Below are 24654 nucleotides of genomic sequence, written 5' to 3'. Positions count from 1 at the left end.
ATCAGGCCGGAATAGAATCTAGTGATTCTTTTGCGTCTGTCACTAACGCCCCGCCCTCAGGAGTTTGAAGCACGTCACAGTCATTCAATCATTGAATCCTACTCAGAATACCACAGACAAGGTTAGACCTTCCGAATTCTCTTGAATGCCGCCATAAGTTCTCGCCTATACCACGAAGACTCTGATCTCACGGAATGGCTGGCTCGTTTGTCAGGCGAGCACTAGGTTGTCAGGCGATCAACCATGCATCGTGTATCAGGAATCCAAGAGATAAACACTAGAGCCTCGAATGCTTGTAGAACAAGAGTGGTTGTCAGTCACCTTGTTCATGAGTGAGAATGATGATGAGTGTCACGGATCATCACATTCATCAAGTTGAAGAACAAGTGATATCTTAGAACAAGAACAAGCGGAATTGAATAGAAGAACAATAGTAATTGCATTAATACTCGAGGTACAGCAGAGCTCCACACCTTAATCTATGGTGTGTAGAAACTCCACCGTTGAAAATACATAAGAACAAGGTCTAGGCATGGCCGTGAGGCCAGCCTCCCAATGATCTAAGAACTAGATGTCCAAAGATGATCAAAGGATCTAAAATAATCCAAAGATGAAAATACAATAGTAAAAGGTCCTACTTATAGAAAACTAGTAGCCTAAGGTTTACAGAAATGAGTAAATGACATAAAAAATCCTCTTCCGGGCCCACTTGGTATGTGCTTGGGCTGAGCATTGAAGCATTTTCGTGTAGAGACTCTTCTTGGAGTTAAACGCCAGCTTTTATGCCAGTTTGGGCGTTTAACTCTCATTTAGGTGCCAGTTCCGGCGTTTAACGCTGGGATTTCTGTAGGTGACTTTGAACGCCGGTTTGGGCCATCAAATCTTGGGCAAAGTATGGACTATCATATATTGCTGGAAAGCCCAGGATGTCTACTTTCCAACGCCGTTGAGAGCACGCCAATTGGGCTTCTGTAGCTCCAGAAAATCCACTTCGAGTGCAGGGAGGTCAGAATCCAACAGCATCTGCAGTCCTTTTCAGTCTCTGAATCAGATTTTTGCTCAGAACCTTCAATTTCAGCCAGAAAATACCTGAAATCACAGAAAAACACACAAACTCATAGTAAAGTCCAGAAAAGTGAATTTTAACTAAAAACTAATAAAAATATACTAAGAACTCAACTAAAACTACCAAAAACATACTAAAAACAATGCCAAAAAGGGTACAAATTATCCGCTCATCATGGCGCAACGGCAGCGGCAAAACGGGCTTGATGAAGGCAGAACAGCGACGATGAAACTGACAACGGCAAGGCGCGACAGCGACGACATCTTCCTCTCTCACAGGCTTGTGTGATGCTCTCTCACTCCCTCCATGACGGCACAGCAGCAGCGAGGTGGTAGTGATGCCCACTGCACAGTCTCCATTTCTCTCCCTTTTCTCTTCTTCATATCTTCTTCCTTCTTCCCGGAACCCCCTCTCTTCTTTCTTTTCCCTTTCTTTTTTCCCCTTCTTCCCTAATTCTATTTTCCCACCTTTTCTTTCTTATTTTTCAAGTGTGTATACAGCGGTGAGGATAAGAGGTACCAGTGTTAGAGTTTGAGCGAAATTAGGCTTTTTGATTTTCAATTAGAATTAAAAATTAGAGATTTTATAAAAGAATTTGGATATAATAGATATTTAGGTAAAATTAAAGGATAGAATAATAATTTTAAAATTAAATATACTCTATCAAAAATATTTTAGAAACACTATTTATTAATATATTGTTGAGTTGAAATAATTATTTTTAATTTAAATTATAAAATGAACAGATTAATTATACTTTATAAAGTACAGTTTAAATCTAAAATATCAATTATCTAATTTAAATCATTTAACTTTATTATTTTTTCATTACCAAAATTTGGTTTCGAATTATATAAAATAGTCAATTTCAATTATACCAAATATCTAATTATACTAAAGATAACATAAAAAATCTTAATTAATTTGAATTTCAATTAGGGATAAGTATTATTTTGGTCCCTAAAGTTTAGTCTCGGAATCGAAATAGTCCCTCACGTAATTTTTTATTTAGAATCGTCCTAAACGTTTTATTTCATATTAAAATTGTCCTTTTTAATAAAATTTTTAATTTTATTACTAAATTATCCATACTTTAATAAAAAAATTATAATTTTTTTTAAAAAAGAAAATAACGCATTGGGGGGAGGGGGAGAAAGGAAAAGGGTATGCAATGGGGGGAGGAAGGGAAAGGGGAAAGGGGAAAGGGGAAAAGAAGAGGGGGAAGGGAAAGGGGAAGAGGGAGGGGAGACGGAATAGGCGGCAACACAGTGACCACTCACCATCACAGTCGCGTCTTCTCCATCTTCGCGGGCTCCCTCTCTCTGTCTCTCTCTCTTCGGCGGTGACGCGACGACCTCCACCTCGCGGCGGGACGAGGTTGAGCGGCGGCTGGGCGCAACTCATTCCTCACCTCGACGGCGACGATGTAACAGCGGCGACTCCTCCCCCTTGGTCACTGGCTCACATCCCTCTCTCCCTCTTCCCTGGGTGCGACACGATGGCGACGGCGACGGCGACGCGTGTGACGATGATGACTCCTCCCCCCTTGGTCACTGGCTCGCCGTCACCCCTTCTTCCCCCTTTCTTTTCTGCTTCTACTTGAGCTTCTTCTGCTTCTGTGTCTTCTTCTGCTTCTTCTATTTCTGTCTTTGCTTCTAATTCTAATTTTGATTTGTTATTTTCTAATTTCATTATTGTTGTATGTTGATTTTGTTGTTGAATTTGATGTTGTTTTAATCTGATTTGATGTTCTTGAATCTGATTTAGTGTAGTTGGTGGTGCCAAAGATGCTGATGGTGGTGGTAAAGGTGCTTGTAGTGGTGGAGGATATTTTTGTCCATAAAAAGGTAAAAGGATGATTTTAATACAAAATAAAACGTTTAGGACGATTCTAAATAAAAAATTACGTGAGGAACGATTTTTTTTCTGACCCTAAACTTTAGGGACCAAAACAATACTTGTCCCTCTCAATTATTATCAAAATTACTTATGACTCCTAATTACTTTTAAAATTCAATGTATCATAAAGCTTTATTTAATTACTTTTAGTAAAATAATTTTCTTAGAATAAATTTTTTAACAAATATATTAAATTTAATTTTTCAAAAACTCGGATTGTTACAACAATATGAAATAAGGACTAAATAAGGACTCACATTTTTTCTCACAAATTAGTAGCAACATGAAATAAGTGAAGAAAGTCTTTCAGTTGTTAAGCAGTTGCTAATCCCTCACTAAATAAGCTTTTGATTAGTGACTCAATTGCGATCACTTACTTCTACATTTTCTCGGTTAGTTTTGGATTTATTATAACTCTGCGATGGATTTCCAACGAGATTAGCGAGTAATTTGCTACAAAATAGGTAGGATATAGCTTTTGTTTTGCGATAAAATTGCAATTTCCAAGTCGCTCGCTAAACTAAACTTGCGATAACTTAGCGACAAATATATTTCGCCCGCCAATCAGCGACTTGAAATCAGCGAATGAAGTGTGTTAGTTGTTAAACGGTCGCAAATTTCTCGCTACTTAGGTCCTAGGTGCTCAATATCCGTATTTCCACTTTAGCAACTAATTAGCAAGGAACACTTCCCTAGCTGAATGATTTATACATTGCGACGACTTAGCGACGACTATTTTCTGTCGCTATCCTAATTTTGAATTTGACAATATTATGCGACAAATTAGCGAGAAACTAGTTGCTCGCTAAAAATAAAAACTTTAGTGACAAATTAGCTAGGAAATTGTCCATCGCAGAATTCATTTCAAGTCTTTGTGACGGATTCGCTAGTAACATTGTTTCTCGCTAATTGTATATCAAACAATTGCGACGGAATAGTGATAATAATATCCCTCGCTAATTAATTTGTGACTAATTTGCTAGAATATTGTCACTTGCTAATTAATTTGTGACAAATTAGCGAGAAAATTTTCCTCACTCTTTTTTTAGCTACAAAAGTCAATTTGTGGGAAACAAACTTACTCGTGAATCTCTCGCTAATCAGTCGCTTCTTTCAAGTTCGGATATTTTGTGACCGATCATTAATTTTGTCGTTAGTGCGTCACTAATTCCTCGCAAGTTAGTGACGGATTCGTGACAAAAAATATTTCTCACAAAAATTCGTCGCTAATTTGTCAAATTCTTGTAGTGCAGATTCTAGTCTTTCTAGCTTTTCTTCCAATTTTCTACTTCTCTTTGTAAGGTCTGCTCATATTCGTGTTATCATTCTAACTCGATCTCAAGATGCTCTAATTGATCTCGATGTCTATGTACCAATTGCATGAGTTTTGTAGGGTTTTGATCCCCCTAACTCACTAGGTTGGTGGGTTTCGGAGTTGATTGTTCGTGTTTTTGTATTTCGCAAATTTCTCCTTTTGTTATGGTTTTTCATTCTCCCAGGGTTCGGGGGTATGATAATTGCACGCACGGTTATCATGATGTTGATTTGGTTTTGATTTTGATGCAGTGTGTCTATCTTCGAGATGATCCTCAGCCATGGTTGGGTGCAGACTTTTAGGTCTTCGGCAACAGTGCCAATATTCCGAGGCTTACCTAGAATCAATGTGGCTTGGATCTGAACGTGAGGTCCAGACTCCTTTTGGAATGAGATACTTCTCTATCTTCTAGGCAAAGTGATGTTGTCCGAGCTCTTTGGAGAGGATGGTGGAAGGTACCTGCAAGGAACTCTGATGTTTAAGTTAGCAAGGACTTTAGGCAGATTTTTAGTATATTGGAGTTCGAATGATACCTGAGAGTGTCAGGGTATTTATAGTTGCAGGTGAGCTAATAACCACTTTAATTATGAAGTGATTCCACCTTTAATGATAGATAATTGTTCCCTTTTATTAGGGTGGTTGTTGAGATTAATTAAAATAATTTAAAATATTATAATTTACGATACAATATATATATATAATTTAAAAATAATTAAAATATTATATCACTAAATTATCATTTAATTGTTGAAATTAATTACTAGTCCTATTGCTAATGAAAATTGTGTTTGAACTCAATTATGTTTCTAATTAATTTTTTTTTACGGAATGTTGAAGTGTCATGACCTTGCACTTAAATAGTTGCAATTAAAATGTTGATATGTTTTTTGTGCTCATACTAGTAATATCCACCACGATTGGTTTTTCTGCAACTAGATCTAATTTCTCCTTGATTTCCAAGTAAAGGCTTAATCTTACCCATCTTAACCATGGAAGTTGCAAAATCCTTAGCAAAAGCATTAGGGTTACTATTATAAAGCTTCACCAACTGATCACTCTCACAACCATCACCCTTATAGAGCTCTTGATCAGAATGAAGAACTCCCTTGTTCTGCAACAAATCACTGTAATAGTTGTTGTCAAAACTTGCAGTACTAACATCTAAAGCTGTCAAATTTGAACCACCACTGGGAGGACAAGATTGCTTCAATGATGTTGCGAAATTTGAGTCTATGTTGGTGTCATTGTAGAGCCTTGCTTTGAAAGAATCACATTTTGCGAATCCAATTGTGTGTGCGCCGGAAAGGACCACCATGTCTTTGAGGTTCAGCCCATTTGGCTGGAAGAATCGGCCGAGAAGATCTGAGAAGTCGGCGTTCGCCAACGGAAGGTGGTTGTTTGCATCCTCTATGCTTGCAGATGTTGCATCTCTTCTGCCTAGCAACACTTTGTAGTAGTATTGTTTACCTCCCATCTGTTAATATAATACCAAAATATGTTGGCTTTGGAAATAGTTATATGAATTTATTTTGATGTATTATGAGCGTAAAATACTTTTGTATTTATATCTAATTATGTACCGTGTCAGTAAAAATAAATATTTTTATATTAACTGTATGAATAATTATTTAAAAAAATGGATATAATTAAATTATTATATTGGTACATAATTAAATTAATTAAAAAAGTTTTATTTCTATTGTCATGGTATTTCTGTTTGAAAGGTAATATTTAATCACAATCTATGTATTTTGGTATTTGGTAAAATATTAAAATAATTTTTTATTTATAATTAAATAAGATAAAGGTAAAATATGATAACATGCGTCCGTTTCGTTTGATATTTTATATAAAAAATGAGTATGAAAAATATTTTTTATGTTGGTTTTATTTTTTTTTAAATAGATTAAACTTTGTATGATAATTTATCATTATATATTTATTCCCTGGTTTTATATGAGAAAAAAATTTCTATGGTGTGAAATAATGTGAAATGTCAAAAAATGAGCAACGTAGGAGGTGGTGATTTGTAGAATAGAAATATTATTTTTATACTAAAATTAATCATTAATTTTTTTTTATGTATAAATATATATGTTGTTTAATTTATTTTTTATATATATTTTGTATAAAAATATATATTTTATATTAATGATTAATTTTAGTATATACATAACATAGTTATTTATAAAAATATATGAACAAGTGTAATTTTTTTTCTTAAATTTTTTGAAAAATGAAATTGCTAGGACGAATTGTATTTTTTTTTTTAAAAATTAAATTCTCTTACAACGAATTCTCTTTGTTTAATAACAATATTTAGGGGGTGAATTCAGAAAATTCTATAATTTGAAAGAATTACTTAAGTATTTTATTAGATTCATTGTATCTACATTAAAAATTTACCGCTTTTGACGGGTTTTTTTTATACACAAAACGTCTTCGGTGGCCTTTGCAGATTTAATTTTAACGAAACATTTCCATTTTTGCAAAAATCACCGTAAAACACAAATACACAATAAATATACAAATCAAGCATTCATGGATCATATTCATATAGAAATCAAAGACGTTAAAATCAGCCCCAAAAAATTAGTCCGTATATGTATAAATATATATAATTTAATTTATTTTTAAGGGCAATTTACATATTTAAATAAAATCAATGAATCCTTCACCCAAATATGCAAAACAGAAATATGTTACGTGGTTGTGCAAATTCGATTATTATATAAACCGTGGGAGTCAACCACGGTTTATTATTTGAACATAAACCGTGGCTGACAGGGACGGTTTCTAGAAGGAAAAAAATGGGTATAAACCGTGGCCACCAACCACGGATTAGAAAGGGAAAATTTTAGGCATAAACCGTGGGTGGCTACCACGGTTTATGAGGATATTGGCTTTAAACGTAAAACCCTGTAGGCTCCCACGGTTTACGTTTATATTACTATATATACATAATCCACTGAAGATGAGCACGGATCATTTGGAAGGAAAAAAAAATCTGCAACCTTCATAGTTGGGAGAGTTTGAGAGAGAGGGTTGGAGGATTTGGTGGGGTTTGGGTTGTGGAATCATGGAGGATGAAGCTCGCTTGTACCGATTAAATGGAGTTACTCATGTGGCTGGATCTATTGATGATGAGGTTAGTCCTTATTGTTAATATTATTCTCATTATTTATATAATTAATATTATTTTTTCATTATTAATGTAGTCAATTTATTTTATTAGCATTGTTTAGATAATTAATTTATTATTTAGATTATTAATTTTGTTACTATTATGATACTCGTAGTTATCAGTATTACCTTTATTTTTATTAGTACCTGTAACTGTTGGTCTCATAAATGCTGTTATTCGTAGTAGAGTTATTGTTGTTGGTATTGTTATCATTATTTTGCCTTTCGTGATCTTTCTTACTATAATCTAAAAGAAAATGGAAAACATATGTATATATTTAATTAAATTTTTTTCTAAATGTAATATGATTTGTTTAGTATTGGTCGTATGTTGAGGGGTTTCTTTACCTACATATTGCAGCCCACTAGGGTTATTAGTGGCATGAGGAGGCAACAGAATATGCCTTTACACGAGCGGATCATACCGTACCTGGAGACCGCCGGGTTGTATCATTTGGCTAGGCTAAACAGTCACTGGTTCTAGGTTGACGAGCCTCTACTCAGCGCATTTATTGAGCGGTGGCGTCCTGAAACGCACACCTTCCACATGCCATTTGGTGAGTGCATTATCACGTTGCAAGATGTGGCATATCAGCTTGGTTTGCCGATCGATAGGGAGCCTGTCAGTGGGTGCCTGACTGACTTTGAGAATCTGATGGAACATGGTAGACCGGCATGGGACTGTCATATGCCTGCCCACGGACCCCTGGATCCTGCAAAGGTGCAGAACCAACAGCCTCCGTTTGATCTAAATCAGCCGCGAATGATGGGGATGCCACTAGCGGAATGGACGGTGCTATCACAGGCATCGAACAAGACGCACCTCCTACGCCACTTGAGTTACGAAATGGAGCTGATACCCAGAACTATCCACCCCAACATCCAACTTTGCGAGTAACTCGTGTATTCTGACCTCTGGAAAACTTCTGACACAATGGAACAGAACCCTAATGTCTTCATCAGCCGCTAGCACAAACGTGTCATATTGAACCCGGGTCGAGACAACTGCGATGAGAATCTTGTAGAATAACTTCTTCACAAACTTGCTACCAGAAATCCCAAGCTTCTGTAAAATACTGTTCTTTAGATCTGACAACGTGCTTGTTGAACTGATGAAAACACTTACCGGTTCTCTATCAGTGAACTTCACACCATATCTTTTGTTTTTTTGAATTTTTCCAGAGCAATGCACTAGAACAAGAACACTCTCCTCCTCACTTGCCATTATGATAATGATCTCTCTCATGCACCTGAATCTCACCAACATATATATAGATCTTCACTTCTCATAAACCGCTGTAGGCTACATGGGTTTATGTAAATTCCCATTCCTTCATAAACCGTTGATGGTAGCAAGGTTTTATGAAGACTTTCATGCAATCATAAACCGTGGTAGCCTCCCACGGTTTATGCTCATTTTCATCAAAACATAAATCGTCCCTGCCAGCCACGGTTTATGTTCAAATAGTAAATCGTGGTTGGCTCCCACGGTTTATATAATAATCGAATTTGCACAACCACGTAACATATTTCTGTTTTGCACGTTTGGGTAAAGAATTCATTGATTTTATTTAAATACGTAAATTGCCCTATTTTTAATATATATTTTATATTTTAAAATATATTTTATGTTAATAATTACTTTTAATGTACAACTAATATAATTGAATAAAAATATAAATAAAAGATTGAATTTTGTGAAACTCACAATGAATACAGAATCACGAGCAGCAAGAGCAAGTATATCTGCACAGGAGACAAGAGGCCCATTGCAAGCTTTGTCGACAGCTGCTTTGATTTCATCAACAACATCAAATGCTCGAAGTGAATTGTTATTCGGGGTTGCTGTCTTTTCTCCCTTCATCTCCGGAGTGTCATCTAGTAGAACCGATCCGTCACACCCCTGTACTTTTCCAAATACTTTAGACCATCTTTAAACGCTTTTATATTAAGATTTCAATATGTATTCTATAAAGTTATACATCTATTATGATAAATGTTATTATTGCTATCTTGAATTCTTTATGGTAGTTATAATGTCCATGAAAATTTGACAATACTTAAAAATATAATAAAAATTATGTTTTTTTATTACTATTGGAAAATATCTTTAATTATTTGAAAATAAAAATAAAGAAGAACTATAAAAAAATATAAATAAATTAAAAAATATTGTCAAATGATAAAAAAAATATCATCTTAATTTTTACCATAATTTTTAAGTGTGTTATCAAAAATTTTTTTAATCACTATAAGTCTATAACCACAAATAATTTAGATGTCATAGCATTATAGCATTCACAATATCTATATGCATCAAAACAAAGAATAACATTATATAGCTTCCGCATAATTATATCACTACAAGAAAAACTAATTTACTGGCAATAACAGTATAACCATTATTTCTTTTGGTTAATTTCTTTTTTTGTTAAAATTATATATTTGTTATTATTATTATATATTAGAATGACAAGTTATAAAGTGTTTGTGATTATTAAAAAGTTTTTAATGGCGACCGCTATAATTGTCACTAAAAATTTTAATAACAGTATAAAACGNATAAGTTTGACTGTAAATCATAGGAGTATATTAAAAATTAAAATTAATTAAGGTGATTGTTATGGTGTCTAAAAGTGTATGTCTAATTTATCAAAATAGTTAAAAATTAATATTTAATTTTAAAAATATAAAAATAAATAATTATTAAATATTTAAAATTTATCATAAATAATAAATTAGGCAAAAGTTAGACAATAAATTATAGGCACCATAAAATTCACCATTAATTAATTTGTTAATTTGAAATAACAGACGTTTAAAATCATGTTATATTTTATATGGTTTATATTAAGACTTGATTTGATATCATTTTTTAAAAAGATGTTTGTACTTTTAAAAAGCAAAAACTTCTCATTTTGCTAAAAAAATTATTTTTTTCTTATTTTTTTAAAAAAATCTTTTAAAAAATAAAAATAATTTTATGTTTGTATATTACTATATCTCATGAAAAAAAAACTTTCTATCTATCAATTATATTTTAGTACAACAATATAAAAGTATTTTTATTATGTAAAAATATCTATTTTTTAAGAAAAAATATTTTTTAAAAAATGTAAATTAAGCTTCTCAAAAAAATTTTATTTTTATTTTTCTAATACTTTTATTTTTACTACTAAAAATTTTTTAAATACATTAAAAAGATTTTTTTTTATTTAAAAAAATTTCTATCAACTTAATGACATCTAAACAAACACTTAATCTACATTGTCAGTTTTATTTATTAATAAAAAAACTAGTTGTTCATATTAAAAATATAGAAGATCAAATATATATATAAAAAAATATTATATGTTTGTATATTTCATTAAAAATAAATAAATAATATAATTCATATGAAGATTAAGTTATATGGTTACACTTTATATATTATCAGATTTTATTGTACCAAGTGGAGAGTAAATTATCAAATTTTCTATTAGAGAGAGAGTACCAAGTGGAGAGTTAATTATCAAATTTTCTATTTGAGAGAGAGAGAGAGTACTCTACATATCACTAGCTAAAAATTAAGAAAAAATGATAATATCACTTCATACATGATTTTTTTGAATAAAGTTAAAAAAAAAGTGACATTATGACAATAAGAATGAGAATATCTATTTTTAGATGTATATAAAACTCACATTAACAAAGCAGTCATGGAAATGCAAATGCAACAAAAATGCTCCATTTCGTGGTTCACTATCGATTGCTTGCCTCACAACTGCTCGTACGGTTGGCAATGCCTGAGGGCACACTCCCTTATAGTAATCAGGACTCAACCCATCCTCACCGTATGTTGGGTTCAAAAATATTGCCAAAGAAACGATAACAACCACACTAATAATATATTGATGGAGATTATTGGGAGCCATTGTTTATTGTTATGCTTCAATTGCATATGCGCAGTTTTGTGGGGTTTATATAGAGGGAATCGCAATTATCCCTACTCATTTACATTTAAATAATTAAATCCAAACTCCGGTTATAAATGATGTGGGTACAAATTTATTTTTATCTAAAATTAATTTTATAAAATTATATTCATTTAAATTTTAGTTTTATAAATATCAATTCAAACACACACTAAGTAGTATTGATTTGGATCGACTTTTTTTTAGTTAAAAGATATTTATATTAAAAATAAAATATTTTTTATTTAATTTTAAATATAATGTAAAATAGTTTTTGTCTATTAAACAAAATTTTTTTAATAAAAAAATATTTTTTGAAAAGACAATCCGATCCTAATTTTACGGTTTTTGTAAGCAAAAGTCTTCCACTAATTAAATAAGGTGCAATAATTAATTTTATGGATTTTTGTTAATATATTATCTTTAAGGCATTTAATTTGGTCAAATGTTATCCGTTTTTAATATTTTAACGTAGTAAAACTCTAGTTTGAATTTGACTTATTAATTAGTATAAAACAAATATAAGTCAACGAAAATAATAAAAATTTTGCTAATAGCCATCCTAATAAAAGGTAAGTGTTAAAAATACAAAATCAAAAATTTAGAATACTTGTTAGCAAAACTTAAGAATTTAATAATACTCTCACCATTACTTATATATTATCAATCACTTTGAATTTTTTTTTCCATAATATATGTTGCTCTTATTTTTTAAAAAATAAATTACTCAAATAAAATAATTAGGACCCAAAATGATCACATTATAACTTTTTCAGATTAAAAAAATTACAACTTTTTCATATTAATCGCTGCTGGTAGATTCAAAATCAATATAAACTGCTACTATTAGCTGCTATTTTACGTGAAGATAAGCTAAAGTAGAAACCGTTATATGCCGCAGCAGTCTCTAAAAAAATAATAAAATAAAGCATAAACCGCTATAAACAGTCGTGTATGTAAAAATGAGGACTAGTGTAAACCACTGAAAATAACAGATTTACATGTTGTTGCGTACTCTGATCTTGGATTGGAGAATGTCTTCTTTATTTTTGAACTTCTGTTACCAATGTCTTGTGCATTGTTATGTTTCTCTTTTATTTTAAATTTTGGAACATAGTTAATGAACAAGGGTAATTACTTGTACCATGATAATATTGAAATGATAATTTTAAATGATTTTTTTAAAATTAATTTGAATTATAATAATTTGATTAATAAAAAAGTAATATGTTATGTATTATTTGATTTTTTTTAATTTAGTGTTAATTGGATTAATTCTAAAATAGTTATTAAGCGGTTTTAATAATTTACTTTTTTCAATAAATCAGACATATATACCGAATATAATAATAAATAATATAATAATAGTCAAATCCTCCAACAAATATATTGGTTATTATCACACTATAAAACAAATTAAATATAAAAACTATTAGCACTTATAAATCTATAAAATTGCACTGTCTTTCATTCGTGCAATGGTTTACTTATCAAATAAGCTTAAAATATGAACAAAAAATATTTATAAAATGGACCTAGCATCACTTGAAAGAATCATGAAAAACAATCAACTTACCTTATCATCCATGAGAATTATTTCTATGTAAATTCTTATTCTTGTCAAATTTGGATGGAATTTTCCATAACCTTATAATTATTCTTGCCTTTATTTTTCAAACTTTTTCATTACATAATCTACCATAGGTAATACTGTTGATAGAATCGTAGTTAGTAGCACTTAGGTATGAAAAATAATAAATAGAAGAAGATCTATGTCTTAGGTATGAATTTTCTAGATGATAAATAATTATATATATACACACACACACATTAATTATACATGGTAAAAATTAGCAAATATTTTCAATGGAGATAGTTACTACAATTATGTGAAATTTATGCTATTATATTTTATTAACCTTTATGATTAATTTAATAGAGATACTTACTCAATATATATGTTATCAATATTAATTATATGCCAATATTTTTAGGAAAGGGCTAAAAGAGGAGATATATAAATATATATAATATTATTGCTATATAGGAAGCATACATAAATTACTATATTTTTTTATTATATTATACAACTTAAAATTATAGTATCATGTTATTATTAATTTAAATACTTGTTATAATTATATCAAATTTAATTATGACTCTAAATAAATAAAATAGATAACATTTAATATTTTTTTTCTTTTTTACATTCAATATTTACTGTAAATATAAAAAGTAAAATAATTAATGAAAAATATGAGCAGAAAATAAAATATATTAATTAAAATTCAATTTGTTATCTAATTAATCTTGTGTCTATATGATATAACTTTACGAAAATATTATGAATCACAACCTTTTTTATTTTACAAAAAAATATTATATGTAGCCTTTAGTAGTACAAAAATAACTATAAAAATTAATTATTGATATTGATACTAATCACAATTGATTATTGATACCCTAATTTTTTTTAAAATATATTTTACCTTTTTAAAATATAATGCATGTAATACTGTGTAGACCTTTATTATTATTATTATCAAATTAAATGGATCATTATTAATGTGTGCATTATTAACTATTTCCTAATAAAATTATTGCACTTGAATGAGAATTAGAACTATATCAATTAATATAATTAAAATAATTAAAAATATTGATAATTAATAAGTAGTTTAATAACACATTAAATATTAATTTGATATAATTATAATGAAGATATTTTTTAAAATTAATATAATCATTTTGTTAAACTCTATATTATCGATTATTAAAAATATTTTTTAAATCACATATATTAATTATTTTTTGTTATAATTATTTCGTTTTATATATATAATTATTTTTTTATTCTATAATCGTGCAATAATTTTTTATTTTTTATATCCATATATATTCTTCCATTCTGACTCCATTGTTTTTTTAATAGTGATATTTTAATTTTTAATTTTTCTTTTTTTTACGTATCTTTCTTTTTTTAAATAGTGATGTTTTAATATATTTTTTTTAAATATATTTTTTAATAATTACATTACTAATCTAAAATATAAAATAAGAAAAAAGATGATACATATATCCAAGAAAGAAAACAAACTTAAAAATTAGAAGAAAAAATTATATTAAAAAATATAAAAATAATATATTCAAAAAGAATAGTCGTAATATATAAATTGAGTCAACAATTTAAATTTCTCTAAAACTAATTTAATCAAATACTAATATTAGAAATAAATTACTTCAATAATATTTAATCTATTCTACTCCTTAGACACGTATAGATTAGAGTCATTTTCATAATGACAACCAACTGAAACAACATCGTAAGTTCAAACATTTAGAATTCGTTCAAATTCAGACCATTTCCTTGTTCTTTGAAAACCTTCTGTATTCCTTATAGAGTTGAATCGCAATTCATTTTATGAAAAAAGAGTTACGAATGTGGCTTTGATGTGTTGGAGACCAAAATTTAGAAGTCAATATTTATATCTGAGTATGACACTTATTAAACCCTAAAGCCAAATAAAATAGTATCTCTGGTTTTATTCTCATTTAATTCTAAATCAAAAGTAATGATGACTTATTTAATTCAGCATTTATGATAATAAATGAGATGACCATTATATAAGTCATTTAATGTAAAATAGCTTAATTTGCAATTATAATTAATATATGTATTACCCATGAATAGATTATAAAATAATAATTTTGTAACAAAATAATCATTCAATTTGAATTACAATTAATTGATTGATAGAAATTATAATAAATTGTATAATATTTAAATAATTAACCAAATCAATTATTTGATATAATTAATTTATTATAATAAATTGAATTTAATGAGTTAAAAGAAATAAATCGAAAAACACCATCAGAAACATGCCACGACAGTTTTATCATTAAGTGTAGAAATTTAATTTTTATATAATAAAATAGATATTTACAGATTATTATATTAAACACAAACTAAAAAAACACACTAAATAAAATAAAAATATCAATGGTAAAATATAACCTAAAAAATTACTTAAATTAAAAAAAAACATGTGATGAATTATAATAAATCTATATATGTGAAGTAAAAATAAAATAAATAACTAAAAATAAAGTAAAAATAGCAATTAAAAAAGTAAAAGAAGATAGAAAAAATAATGTGTGGAGTAGATAAAAAATATATTACAATAGAAGATTAATATAATTAATTAATACAAAGGATGAAAGAGAAAAATCAAAATACAATTTTATTAAAAAAATATTTTAAAGAAGAACCTATTAATCAACTTTTATAAAAATATCACAAAAAATTTAAATTATCTTTAAATAAAATAATAATACCCTTAAGAATTATTAATCAAAATAAATAAAAAAGAATTAATATAAAACAAAATCATAAAAAATATTAGCAAAATTAAGAAAAAAACAAAAATTACAAATTACAAATACTTTACCTGAAGTACAAAATAGAGAGGGAGAAAAGAGATATATAAAATAATAAGATAATAAATTGAATTAATTGAGATCATTTATTTCATTGCTTTATATATTATTTACAAAATAATTTAATATTTATTTCGATCAAATTAAATAATAAATTAGTTATAATCATTAATTAGTTATAATTAATACAATTGAATGAATCAAACACATTAAATTGAAAAATAATTTAGTTATTTGTATCTTAAGGACATATTTTAAAAATATTTATTTTTCAATAATTTTTATAAAATATTTTTTATAATATTTTTAATCTATGGTCTAAAGACACAATTATAATAACCCATTAAAAAGTACTTAGTTAGTTAATATAAATAATTAGAATAATAAAAAGGTCCCTTTTAGTTTGTTATTTATTAATTATTAATTTATTATAGTTAATTTCATGACATTTATTATATGTTATTCATCTTACAAATTAATACAATCAATTAATAGAAATCAATTATGATAATTAATTTTAATTGATATAACTTATTTCGCTATACTTTTTAAATAAATAATTAAAAATACACGCGTCTCAATTTTTTGTTAAAGTAAAATAAAATAAATTACATAAATGGAGTAGATATAAATCTGAAAATTATAAAATTTTATTAATATAACCAATTAAACTCTAACAAAAAATTTTTCAACAATATAACCAATTATTACCACTACTCCCACTACCTTTTTCATCCTCATTGTTATCACTCCTATCTCTATTATTTTTATTGTGTAACCCTACTTTATCATCATCATTATCTCCTCTACCGTCATCATTATCAATACCAATATTATCAACATTAAAGTTCTCTTCTTTCATTTCTTATTCGATATTATTTTTTTCCTTTAAAAGGTATTGTACTGCAATTTTTTTTGTGACATCATTTTCATCAATGGTTTTTCTTCACTTAACTACTATTGGGGAAGGAAATTTTAAAAAACAAATTTATTAATAGCTTGTGGAGGTTTAAAACCCCTACAAAATACAAATAAAACCCCCCACAAAACTAATTTTTGTTATTATTTAATGGATTTTTTAACAGAGGGATCATATTATCCCAAAATAAAAAGGTTGAGGGTCGAAGTATCCATTTTTTTGAACAGGGATTGCTTTGTCCTTTGTGAAAATGGACAAGGACTAGATTGAGTGTTTACTCATAAAACTCTGCCAGAATTTCTAAAAAATTCTAAATATAATTGAGTTTTATAGATTACTTCGAAGTTATAAATGTACTAAACCTAAGTTATAGATGTACTAAACCTAAGTTTTCCATTGATAGGTTTGCGCCAAATAACAATGCATGTACATAAGAGTGTACTGATGTGATCGGCTGTAGGATTAGCAAGACGACGATGACGATGACAACTTTCAGTGACTAGGGTTTTTTATACACTGTTTGATTGTATCATATTCTCTGTTATTTGACTTTTAATTTTATTCGTGCACTTGATAATTTAATATATTTGACTTCTATTATTTAGAATTTGACTACTAATTGTACAAAAAATAAATTTAAATAAAAAATTGAGAATTTTACAACTAATTTCATCAAAAAATATTTTAAAAAATTGAACTTACCATCGGATTCTCTGGAAAAAATATCTGATATTAAAAATGCGAGAACAAAACAATTTGTCGCCAAATTTACCGTCAAAAAAAATCTGCCGGTAACTAACACCAGATATTCGTAGCTTAAAAGCTAAATCCTCCACTAAATTTGCCAAAAATTACGGGCAGACAGCAAAATTCGATAATTTACTGGCGATGTTTATACCGTCAAATTAGAACCGACATAAAATTCGATGATGAATTTATTACCGGCAGATTAATTTTATTTTTCTACCTATAAATCTAATGATATTCAGCATTTTTTTTTTGGAGTGGTGACAAACAAATCAAATAAACCCTTTAATTTACTAATAAATAGGGAGGAACTATTTTGAAAATTGAGTTCACTAAAAAAAATATAATTAATAGTCAAACTCATCCCACTTAATCGGCATGCTTTAATTTGGCAGGGTGACAAGCAGCACCCACTATTTTTTACATAAAAATAATAAAAAAAGATTTTTTATATTTTTAAATTATTTTTTAATTTATTAATTTCATCAAGTATTTTTTATAAATTTATTAGTTACCAAGTTAAGAATTTCATTTTTGTATTTTAATAAACTTGATAAAAATTTAAAAATTTTCAAAAAAATTTATAAAGAGCAAAGTAAAATTTTTTTAACCACTTATTTTAACATAACAAAATGTGTGGATCAACTCACTTATTATCAATTTTTTAATAAGAAGAGACTAGCCAATCTATTTGCCATTCCTAATTATTATTTTAAGACCACAAAAATAAATGTCTTTAACGTGAGCATATACAAATTTTTCAAGACATACAATTTTTAATATAAACATCAACTTACATCAATATATACTAGTATATGCCATTCAATCCATGACAGACTTTGAGTTCGGCTGCCCCTCCTATAAGTGGTTCTACCACCTCTACTTCTGAAGCCTCTTTCCCCTCTCATGTTTGAGCTTGTTTGGGAGTTTATGGCAAAATTCGACTTTGTATTTAAGTTGGCCATCAAAATTTTACATTCAAGTAATTTCACATTTTGTTGTTTTTGCTGCAGAAATAACAAAAACACAGTATCAACGTTGGGAAGTGGCTTTTATGAGCATTACTTGTGATCTCACAACAAGATATTGATCATTGAAGCCTCTTAGCATCCATATGTATGTCTTTTTTGTGTTTTCTTACAACATCAAGACCACAGTCACACTCTCCAACACAAGACTTGCAAGTTGGCACAGGAGAAAAATTGTCTAATTCCTCCTAAAACCCCTTTAATTTGTTGAAATACGCAGTGATACTCAAATCACCCTGTTTAGTTGCAAATAATTCTTCTTACAGTTCCGCAATTCGAAACAAGTCACCCTGATAATATCTGTGTTTCAACGCATTTCAAATGTTAGTGGCTTTGTTCATCCACATGACACTTTGCGCTATCTCTGGACTCAAAGAAAGGTTCAACCAAGACATAATATAGGTGTTGCACCTATCCCATACTTCAAACAAAGAGTCTTCTTGTGCTGGCTTAATAATGGAACCATCAACAAACTTTAATTTGTTCTTTAACTTTAACGCTCTCCACATAGCTCTCTCACATGCATGATAATTGTTCGCACCAAAGACTATTGAAACTAAAGGTATTCTTATACTTTCTCCAGGATGCAGAAAATAAGGACTCACCAGATCCATGATCGGATTCACATTCGCACGGCTTGTAGCTGATTAACCTGATTCAACAGGTTTGCAAGAACTTGAACGTCAATGCGTGGCATCTGTTCTGCCATTTCTGGTGAATGTCGAACAAAAGGAAAAACTTCAATTTCTCAATTTCTCCAAAAAACTTCAATTTCTGAGAATTGTCAAATTCTACCGCCAGATCCCGAGCTTCCTTGCTCAAGATCCTTCTATAGTAACACGATTCTTCATATCAGGACCTTCCACACTGATTTCGTGATCGAAGCCTCTACTTCAGTCCACGCTCACCGCACCATGTTGAAACAGCCATGGATAAAGCAGAGCAATTCTCATCAACTCTGTGAAGTGAGTTCAAGTATGAAGAGAAGAGAAACAAAGGGGAACAAATCAAGAGAAAATTAAGGAACAAAAAGGATAACTACCAGAGAGAAAAGAAAGGGAGAGAAGAAAGAATCTGATTTCATTTCATACAAAATTGATCTAGAAGAATGTAACCCTCAACTAGCTATAACAATAGATATATATATCGTTTCTAACTAATCTTTATAATTGACTTGTTGCACCAGTTACCAGTTGCATAGCACACTAACAACCTAACTAACATCAGTTTCACTAGCTAATCCTTTTTATCTGATTTAACTGTTGTACTATAGAGTCTTTATCATGTAATAATACTCATCTAACACGCATGTCTGTTGTGTCTAATCGTATCTTAATAAAAAATAAAAAATTCTATTCTTGACATGTTTGGACACACTTAAATATCATCACATATGTCAGCGTGTCCAGTCTTATTCTTAACACGTACTCTAAAATAAATTTAGAAATAGTATATATTATTATTTATTAAAACAAAAAATATTTTAAATACTTTATATAATTAAAATAAGACATTAAAAACAAATAAAAAATTAATTTATGTTTTAGTGTCAATAAAATAACTAAATATCATTATGATTTATCTAAAAAATACTTTATATTATATATATATATATATATACATGTCCCCATGTCTTATAAAATTTTAAAATTCGTGTGTCGGCATGTTTTGTGTCGTGTCGTATCCCATATCTATATCAGTGTCTGTATATCATAATTCGAAAGTGATCTAATCTCTTATGTGGATGTTTTGAATAAACAATACAAAACTAGAATTCTGTATATCATAATTCAGAAGTGATCTAATCTCTTATATGGATGTTTTGAATAAACAATACAAAACTAGGATTCGAAAGAACTGCATTCTACATGTAACAAAAAGTTTCCAGAAATTTTAATTTCGTTAAAAAGACTTCATGTCAAAATAATTCCAAAACCCATGCATTCTTGGTGATAGGGATGCACATAGTCCGGTCCGGCTCGAAGATTCGATCTGATTCCGAACATTTTAGTAGCTAATTTGGTGTGATTTCACTGGGTCTAGGGTCGGGTAAGGGTCTCAAAAATAGATTCGGTCATTATTTCAGGCCGGGTCCAGGTCAAAACGAACCCGACTTCACCCAATCCATGTGTATCCTAAAGGAACTAAAAAAGACATATATGTTTTAAATTAATTTTAATAATGTTATATTAATTATAAACTTATTGTTTTATTTTTAATCACACTTGTTGAATTAAAAAATAGATCAAAAAAGCATCAACTTAGAATTTATGGACAAATTCAAATTCAAATATGGATATCAACTTTTTGATAACAAGTTTCTTCTATATAAATAAGTGCATCATACATAACTTTCTTTATAAATAAGTTTCTTTATAAATGATTGTTAAAGCTTTAAATACTCGATTTCCACTCGGTTTTGATCGTATAGTTGTGGCTCGAAAATATTTAAATTTCATTCGATTTAGAGTCGAGTTAGGATCTAAAAAATAGACCTGACGTATATTTAAAGCAGAGTCTGAATAAAAACAAATCCGGTTTCACCCGATCTTTAAACACTCCTACTTGGTGATACTTACTTTCTTGTCTTTTACATTTACGTGTACACAGTTTGGCAAGATGTGCCACTGTATATTTCAGATGAGATAAGATTCAATTTATTCGATGAAAATTTTTTTAGAATCAATTTAATTCTTGAGTTTTAAATATACGAGTAAAATATCATTTTAATTTCTAATATTTAAACTAAAAATCAAATGATTCTTAAAAAAATTTTGTTGTTCAAAATTACTGTTCCCAACTTTTTCATATCATATTCACCATTACTTAATTTTATAGTCAGTTTATCACCATATCTACTCCAACATCGACACTATCACTGCAATTACTATCATGACTATAGCTGCTGCTGCCACAACCACCATCTCTGCACTCGTAGTGCCGGTGGGGTTTGGTAGTGGTTTAATACGCAGATTAATATATAGATATCTACAAGAAGAAGGGAGAGAGGTGTGTTTGTCTGTTTGAAGATGTAAGGAGTTTGAGAATTAGTGATCTTTGGTTGAATTAGAAGAAAATCAGCATGTACCTTATGATTCAATTCATCTGTGCAAATCTAGCACTAGAGAAATAAAATAACCTTTTTCTTGATTTCCATGGTGCATAATAAAAATGAAGGCCAGGAGACAAATGGTGGTGTTTGGATAAATCTTTTTGAAATATAAAAAGTAAAGATAAAAAGCAAAGATATGGACAGAAGCAGCTCTTAACCTGGTTTTTTCTTGATAAAAGGCAAAAATTAATTATTTTCTTCGTATAAAATTTACATTTCAAGCCTTCTCTTCCCCTCTCCTTTCCTCCAAAACCCAACTAACAAATAATACCTTAGAAGCTTATTCAAACAAGCTATACAAATTTAAGTCCCTTTCTTTTTACATAATCTAAGTACCATGTTTATTGAATATTGAAGAAGGTACTTTTCTTAAGAGAACAAAAACAATGATGCACCCTAAACCAGCTACTGAGACTCCTACACAGCTAGTCAGGCTTCTTATAGGGAAAAAAAATTCATTAAAAGGGTGAGACTACAAAGTATGCTTACTCATAAATTTAAAGGAAAATTAAACAGCTAACGTTATCCCTCGAGGGCCTCGGCAATTCCTCCAGCCTAACAAATTTGACAGCAATTAGGAAAAAATTGTTCCTTAGCGGTCATGTGAAGCAACAATCATGGTGACTCTTTAAACACAACTGTTATTGTAAACTAAAGAAAATCGGCTTCAAGCCAAATATGACTTATTGCCATGAATGTCTAGATCTCGGCAGTAGGTTAGAGGCGATACAGAAATAAAGTTAAAGAATGAGTTTAACTATAACGTAAGCAGTAAGGCCTATGATTTCCATGAAATGACAACAAAGAGTACCACTACTATCACGAACAAAACAACTCGGGATATTCTATATGTTGTGTTGTGGGGGCCTAGTGCTCCCACAAAAATTTGGGAGACATTTTAGAAAGTATACTTATATATGCATGTTTGACCCTGTGTTATAAAAGTTATTTATTGTGCAAATATATTATTTTTGCCCCACTACTAAACTTTTTGGATCTGGAATTGAATGTACTGGTAGAAGGCAAGAGCATAAATCAAGTGAAACTATATGCAGCGTGTATGCTCCTAATACATGATGTAGTATCCTTAACAAGCTGATTACAAACATCTAGCTAGAACTAAGTCGCCGCTTGGCAGTATCATATTAGCGTAGAATTTCAGTTCCATCACATCCTAATGAAGGAATACCACATGTTTCCTAGGAGGAAAAATGACTAAAGGGAAGCAGATAAGGAAAAGAAAGGAAGAACAAAACACTAAGTCAAAGCCAAAGCAATCCTTGATCAATGTTTTCTACTCTCAACCTAGATAACAGGCATAAGGGAACCCTTTTTTTTTTTTTCTATTTTCCAAATGAAGCATTCAGTAAGCATGATGGCATTATACCTAATTTATCATTCACAAGAAAGATATTAACTATTTTTTCTTCCTTAAGCTGGATACTTCGTTAAATAAACAAATCAAATTATCACCTAAAATGTAACAGGATTACATAACAGGGTATTATACTCAAAATAGAAAAATGAATGAAAATGGGATTAGAATTATTACATGCAACTTGCATGACAACTTTCTGCAAGATCAATCTTGGTGAATATTCTGTATAGCTGCAGTGATACTTTTACAATCATATTCCATGATCTTCATCCAGTTCTCGAAGTCTCCAATTTCCTATATGTGCAGATGAAAGTTTATATTAAGCTAAGCACATTTGATTAAAATCTAGTAATCTAGTTTTGCTGATGTATCCCCCTATTTTACATAACCATTTCGCGAAAATGGCCTTCTGTGAGGAAGTACTTAATGCCTTTTAGCTTCTAGTCCTCAATGAGCTATACTTGCTAACCCTACCTTTCCCGATTCCCTTGAAAAGCCTTTTAGACCTCCTGAGTAACCAAACTTGTATATGGTTTTCAGAGATGATCATCACCGTTCTATAGATTGCAGTTCAAATAAGTATGGATTTCAGTTACCTAAGTTTCAAACTCAATGTTAACTAAAAATCTGCACGGTTAATGAACACTAGATATGCATTAACACTTACATAACTGAAATCCACACATGTAGATCGACCATATTGACAACTATGTCTAAACACAATGTACCAAATAATATTTCAGAAAAGATAACTACAACCACCACCACCACCACCATCATCATCATATAGATACGAAATCGTCTAAGCAATTCCAAATTCAACACTCAACCAAAACAAAACAACAAAATGACAAACTATGCAACACCCTCCTTGTAACTTGTAACATTTTAGTATATAAAACGAATTAAGAAGAAAATAAAAAGGATTGAAACGAAGAAAGGTAAGTACTACCTTAACAGCAGTGTTGAGAGCATGAGTTGCAGCAAGCCACTGATCCGTTTGTTTCATGAACTTAGCAACAGTGGCAGAAAGAGCTCGAATCTCTTGCTCTATTCGCTTCTCATACATGAAAGAATCTTGCACCCCACCATTTACAGCCTCCACTAACAGCTCAGAAACTCTCTCAGCTTTCTTTATTGCCTCCTTCTTCGCTTTCTCTGCTTCCCCAAAAAAAAAAAAAGAAACCAAATTAATGAAATGGGCATGGATAGAACACCAAAAAGATAAAATCTTTTGAGAGAAAAAGAAAAAGGGGCAATAAAAATGAATAGAAATATGGGGAATTGAAGGGAGAAATTGAAGTACCAGTGTGGTGGCGGAGGATGAGGGAGTTGTGGCTATGGAGGGTGAGGAGGTTTTGGAGAGAAGATTGGAGACCCTTTGGATCAGCGTTGAGGTTGGGTCTTTGTGCGTCGGAGGAGGAAACAGAGTGTGCACGCGACAGCGGAACCTGCGACTGCGGTGATGCTCGGTACATTCTTTCTTTCTTTTCTGGCTTCTGCACCCTGCAATCACCAACACTATCATAAACTAATATCACCAAATCTAATATAATTGCAATTACACCCTTAAGATGTTTCAATATTACACTCATTACTCAATTCACCATTGAC

At 29.9% G+C, this 24654-nt stretch overlaps 2 protein-coding genes across 3 annotated transcripts; both read right to left on the bottom strand.

Moving 5' to 3' along the window:
• Positions 1-5122: 5122 nt before the first annotated feature.
• Positions 5123-11412, bottom strand: LOC107458151 (peroxidase P7). The gene is made up of 3 exons (XM_016076358.3): positions 11147-11412; positions 9172-9366; positions 5123-5754 (listed from the first exon to the last, which is right to left on the bottom strand). The coding sequence occupies exons 1-3, from the start codon at positions 11375-11377 to the stop codon at positions 5179-5181; spliced, it is 1002 nt and encodes a 333-aa protein (XP_015931844.1). The 5' UTR covers positions 11378-11412; the 3' UTR covers positions 5123-5178.
• A 10392-nt stretch (positions 11413-21804) lies between these two features.
• LOC107458154 (biogenesis of lysosome-related organelles complex 1 subunit 1) lies at positions 21805-24576 on the bottom strand. 2 transcript variants are annotated; one of them, XM_021127578.2, is made up of 4 exons: positions 24347-24554; positions 23993-24198; positions 23215-23334; positions 21805-22217 (listed from the first exon to the last, which is right to left on the bottom strand). In XM_021127578.2, the coding sequence occupies exons 1-3, from the start codon at positions 24516-24518 to the stop codon at positions 23245-23247; spliced, it is 468 nt and encodes a 155-aa protein (XP_020983237.2). In that variant the 5' UTR covers positions 24519-24554; the 3' UTR covers positions 21805-22217; positions 23215-23244. The 2 variants fall into 2 exon arrangements, with proteins under 2 accessions (XP_020983237.2, XP_015931847.3); XM_016076361.3 differs by lacking the exon at positions 21805-22217 and having other exon boundaries at positions 23030-23334; positions 24347-24576.
• Positions 24577-24654: the final 78 nt, after the last annotated feature.

The sequence above is a fragment of the Arachis duranensis genome, chromosome 7 (assembly GCF_000817695.3).
Source record: "Arachis duranensis cultivar V14167 chromosome 7, aradu.V14167.gnm2.J7QH, whole genome shotgun sequence".
Classification (NCBI taxonomy): domain Eukaryota; kingdom Viridiplantae; phylum Streptophyta; class Magnoliopsida; order Fabales; family Fabaceae; genus Arachis; species Arachis duranensis.
The sequence above is the reverse complement of the archived record's forward strand: the minus strand, read 5'-3'. Positions and strand labels throughout refer to the sequence as shown.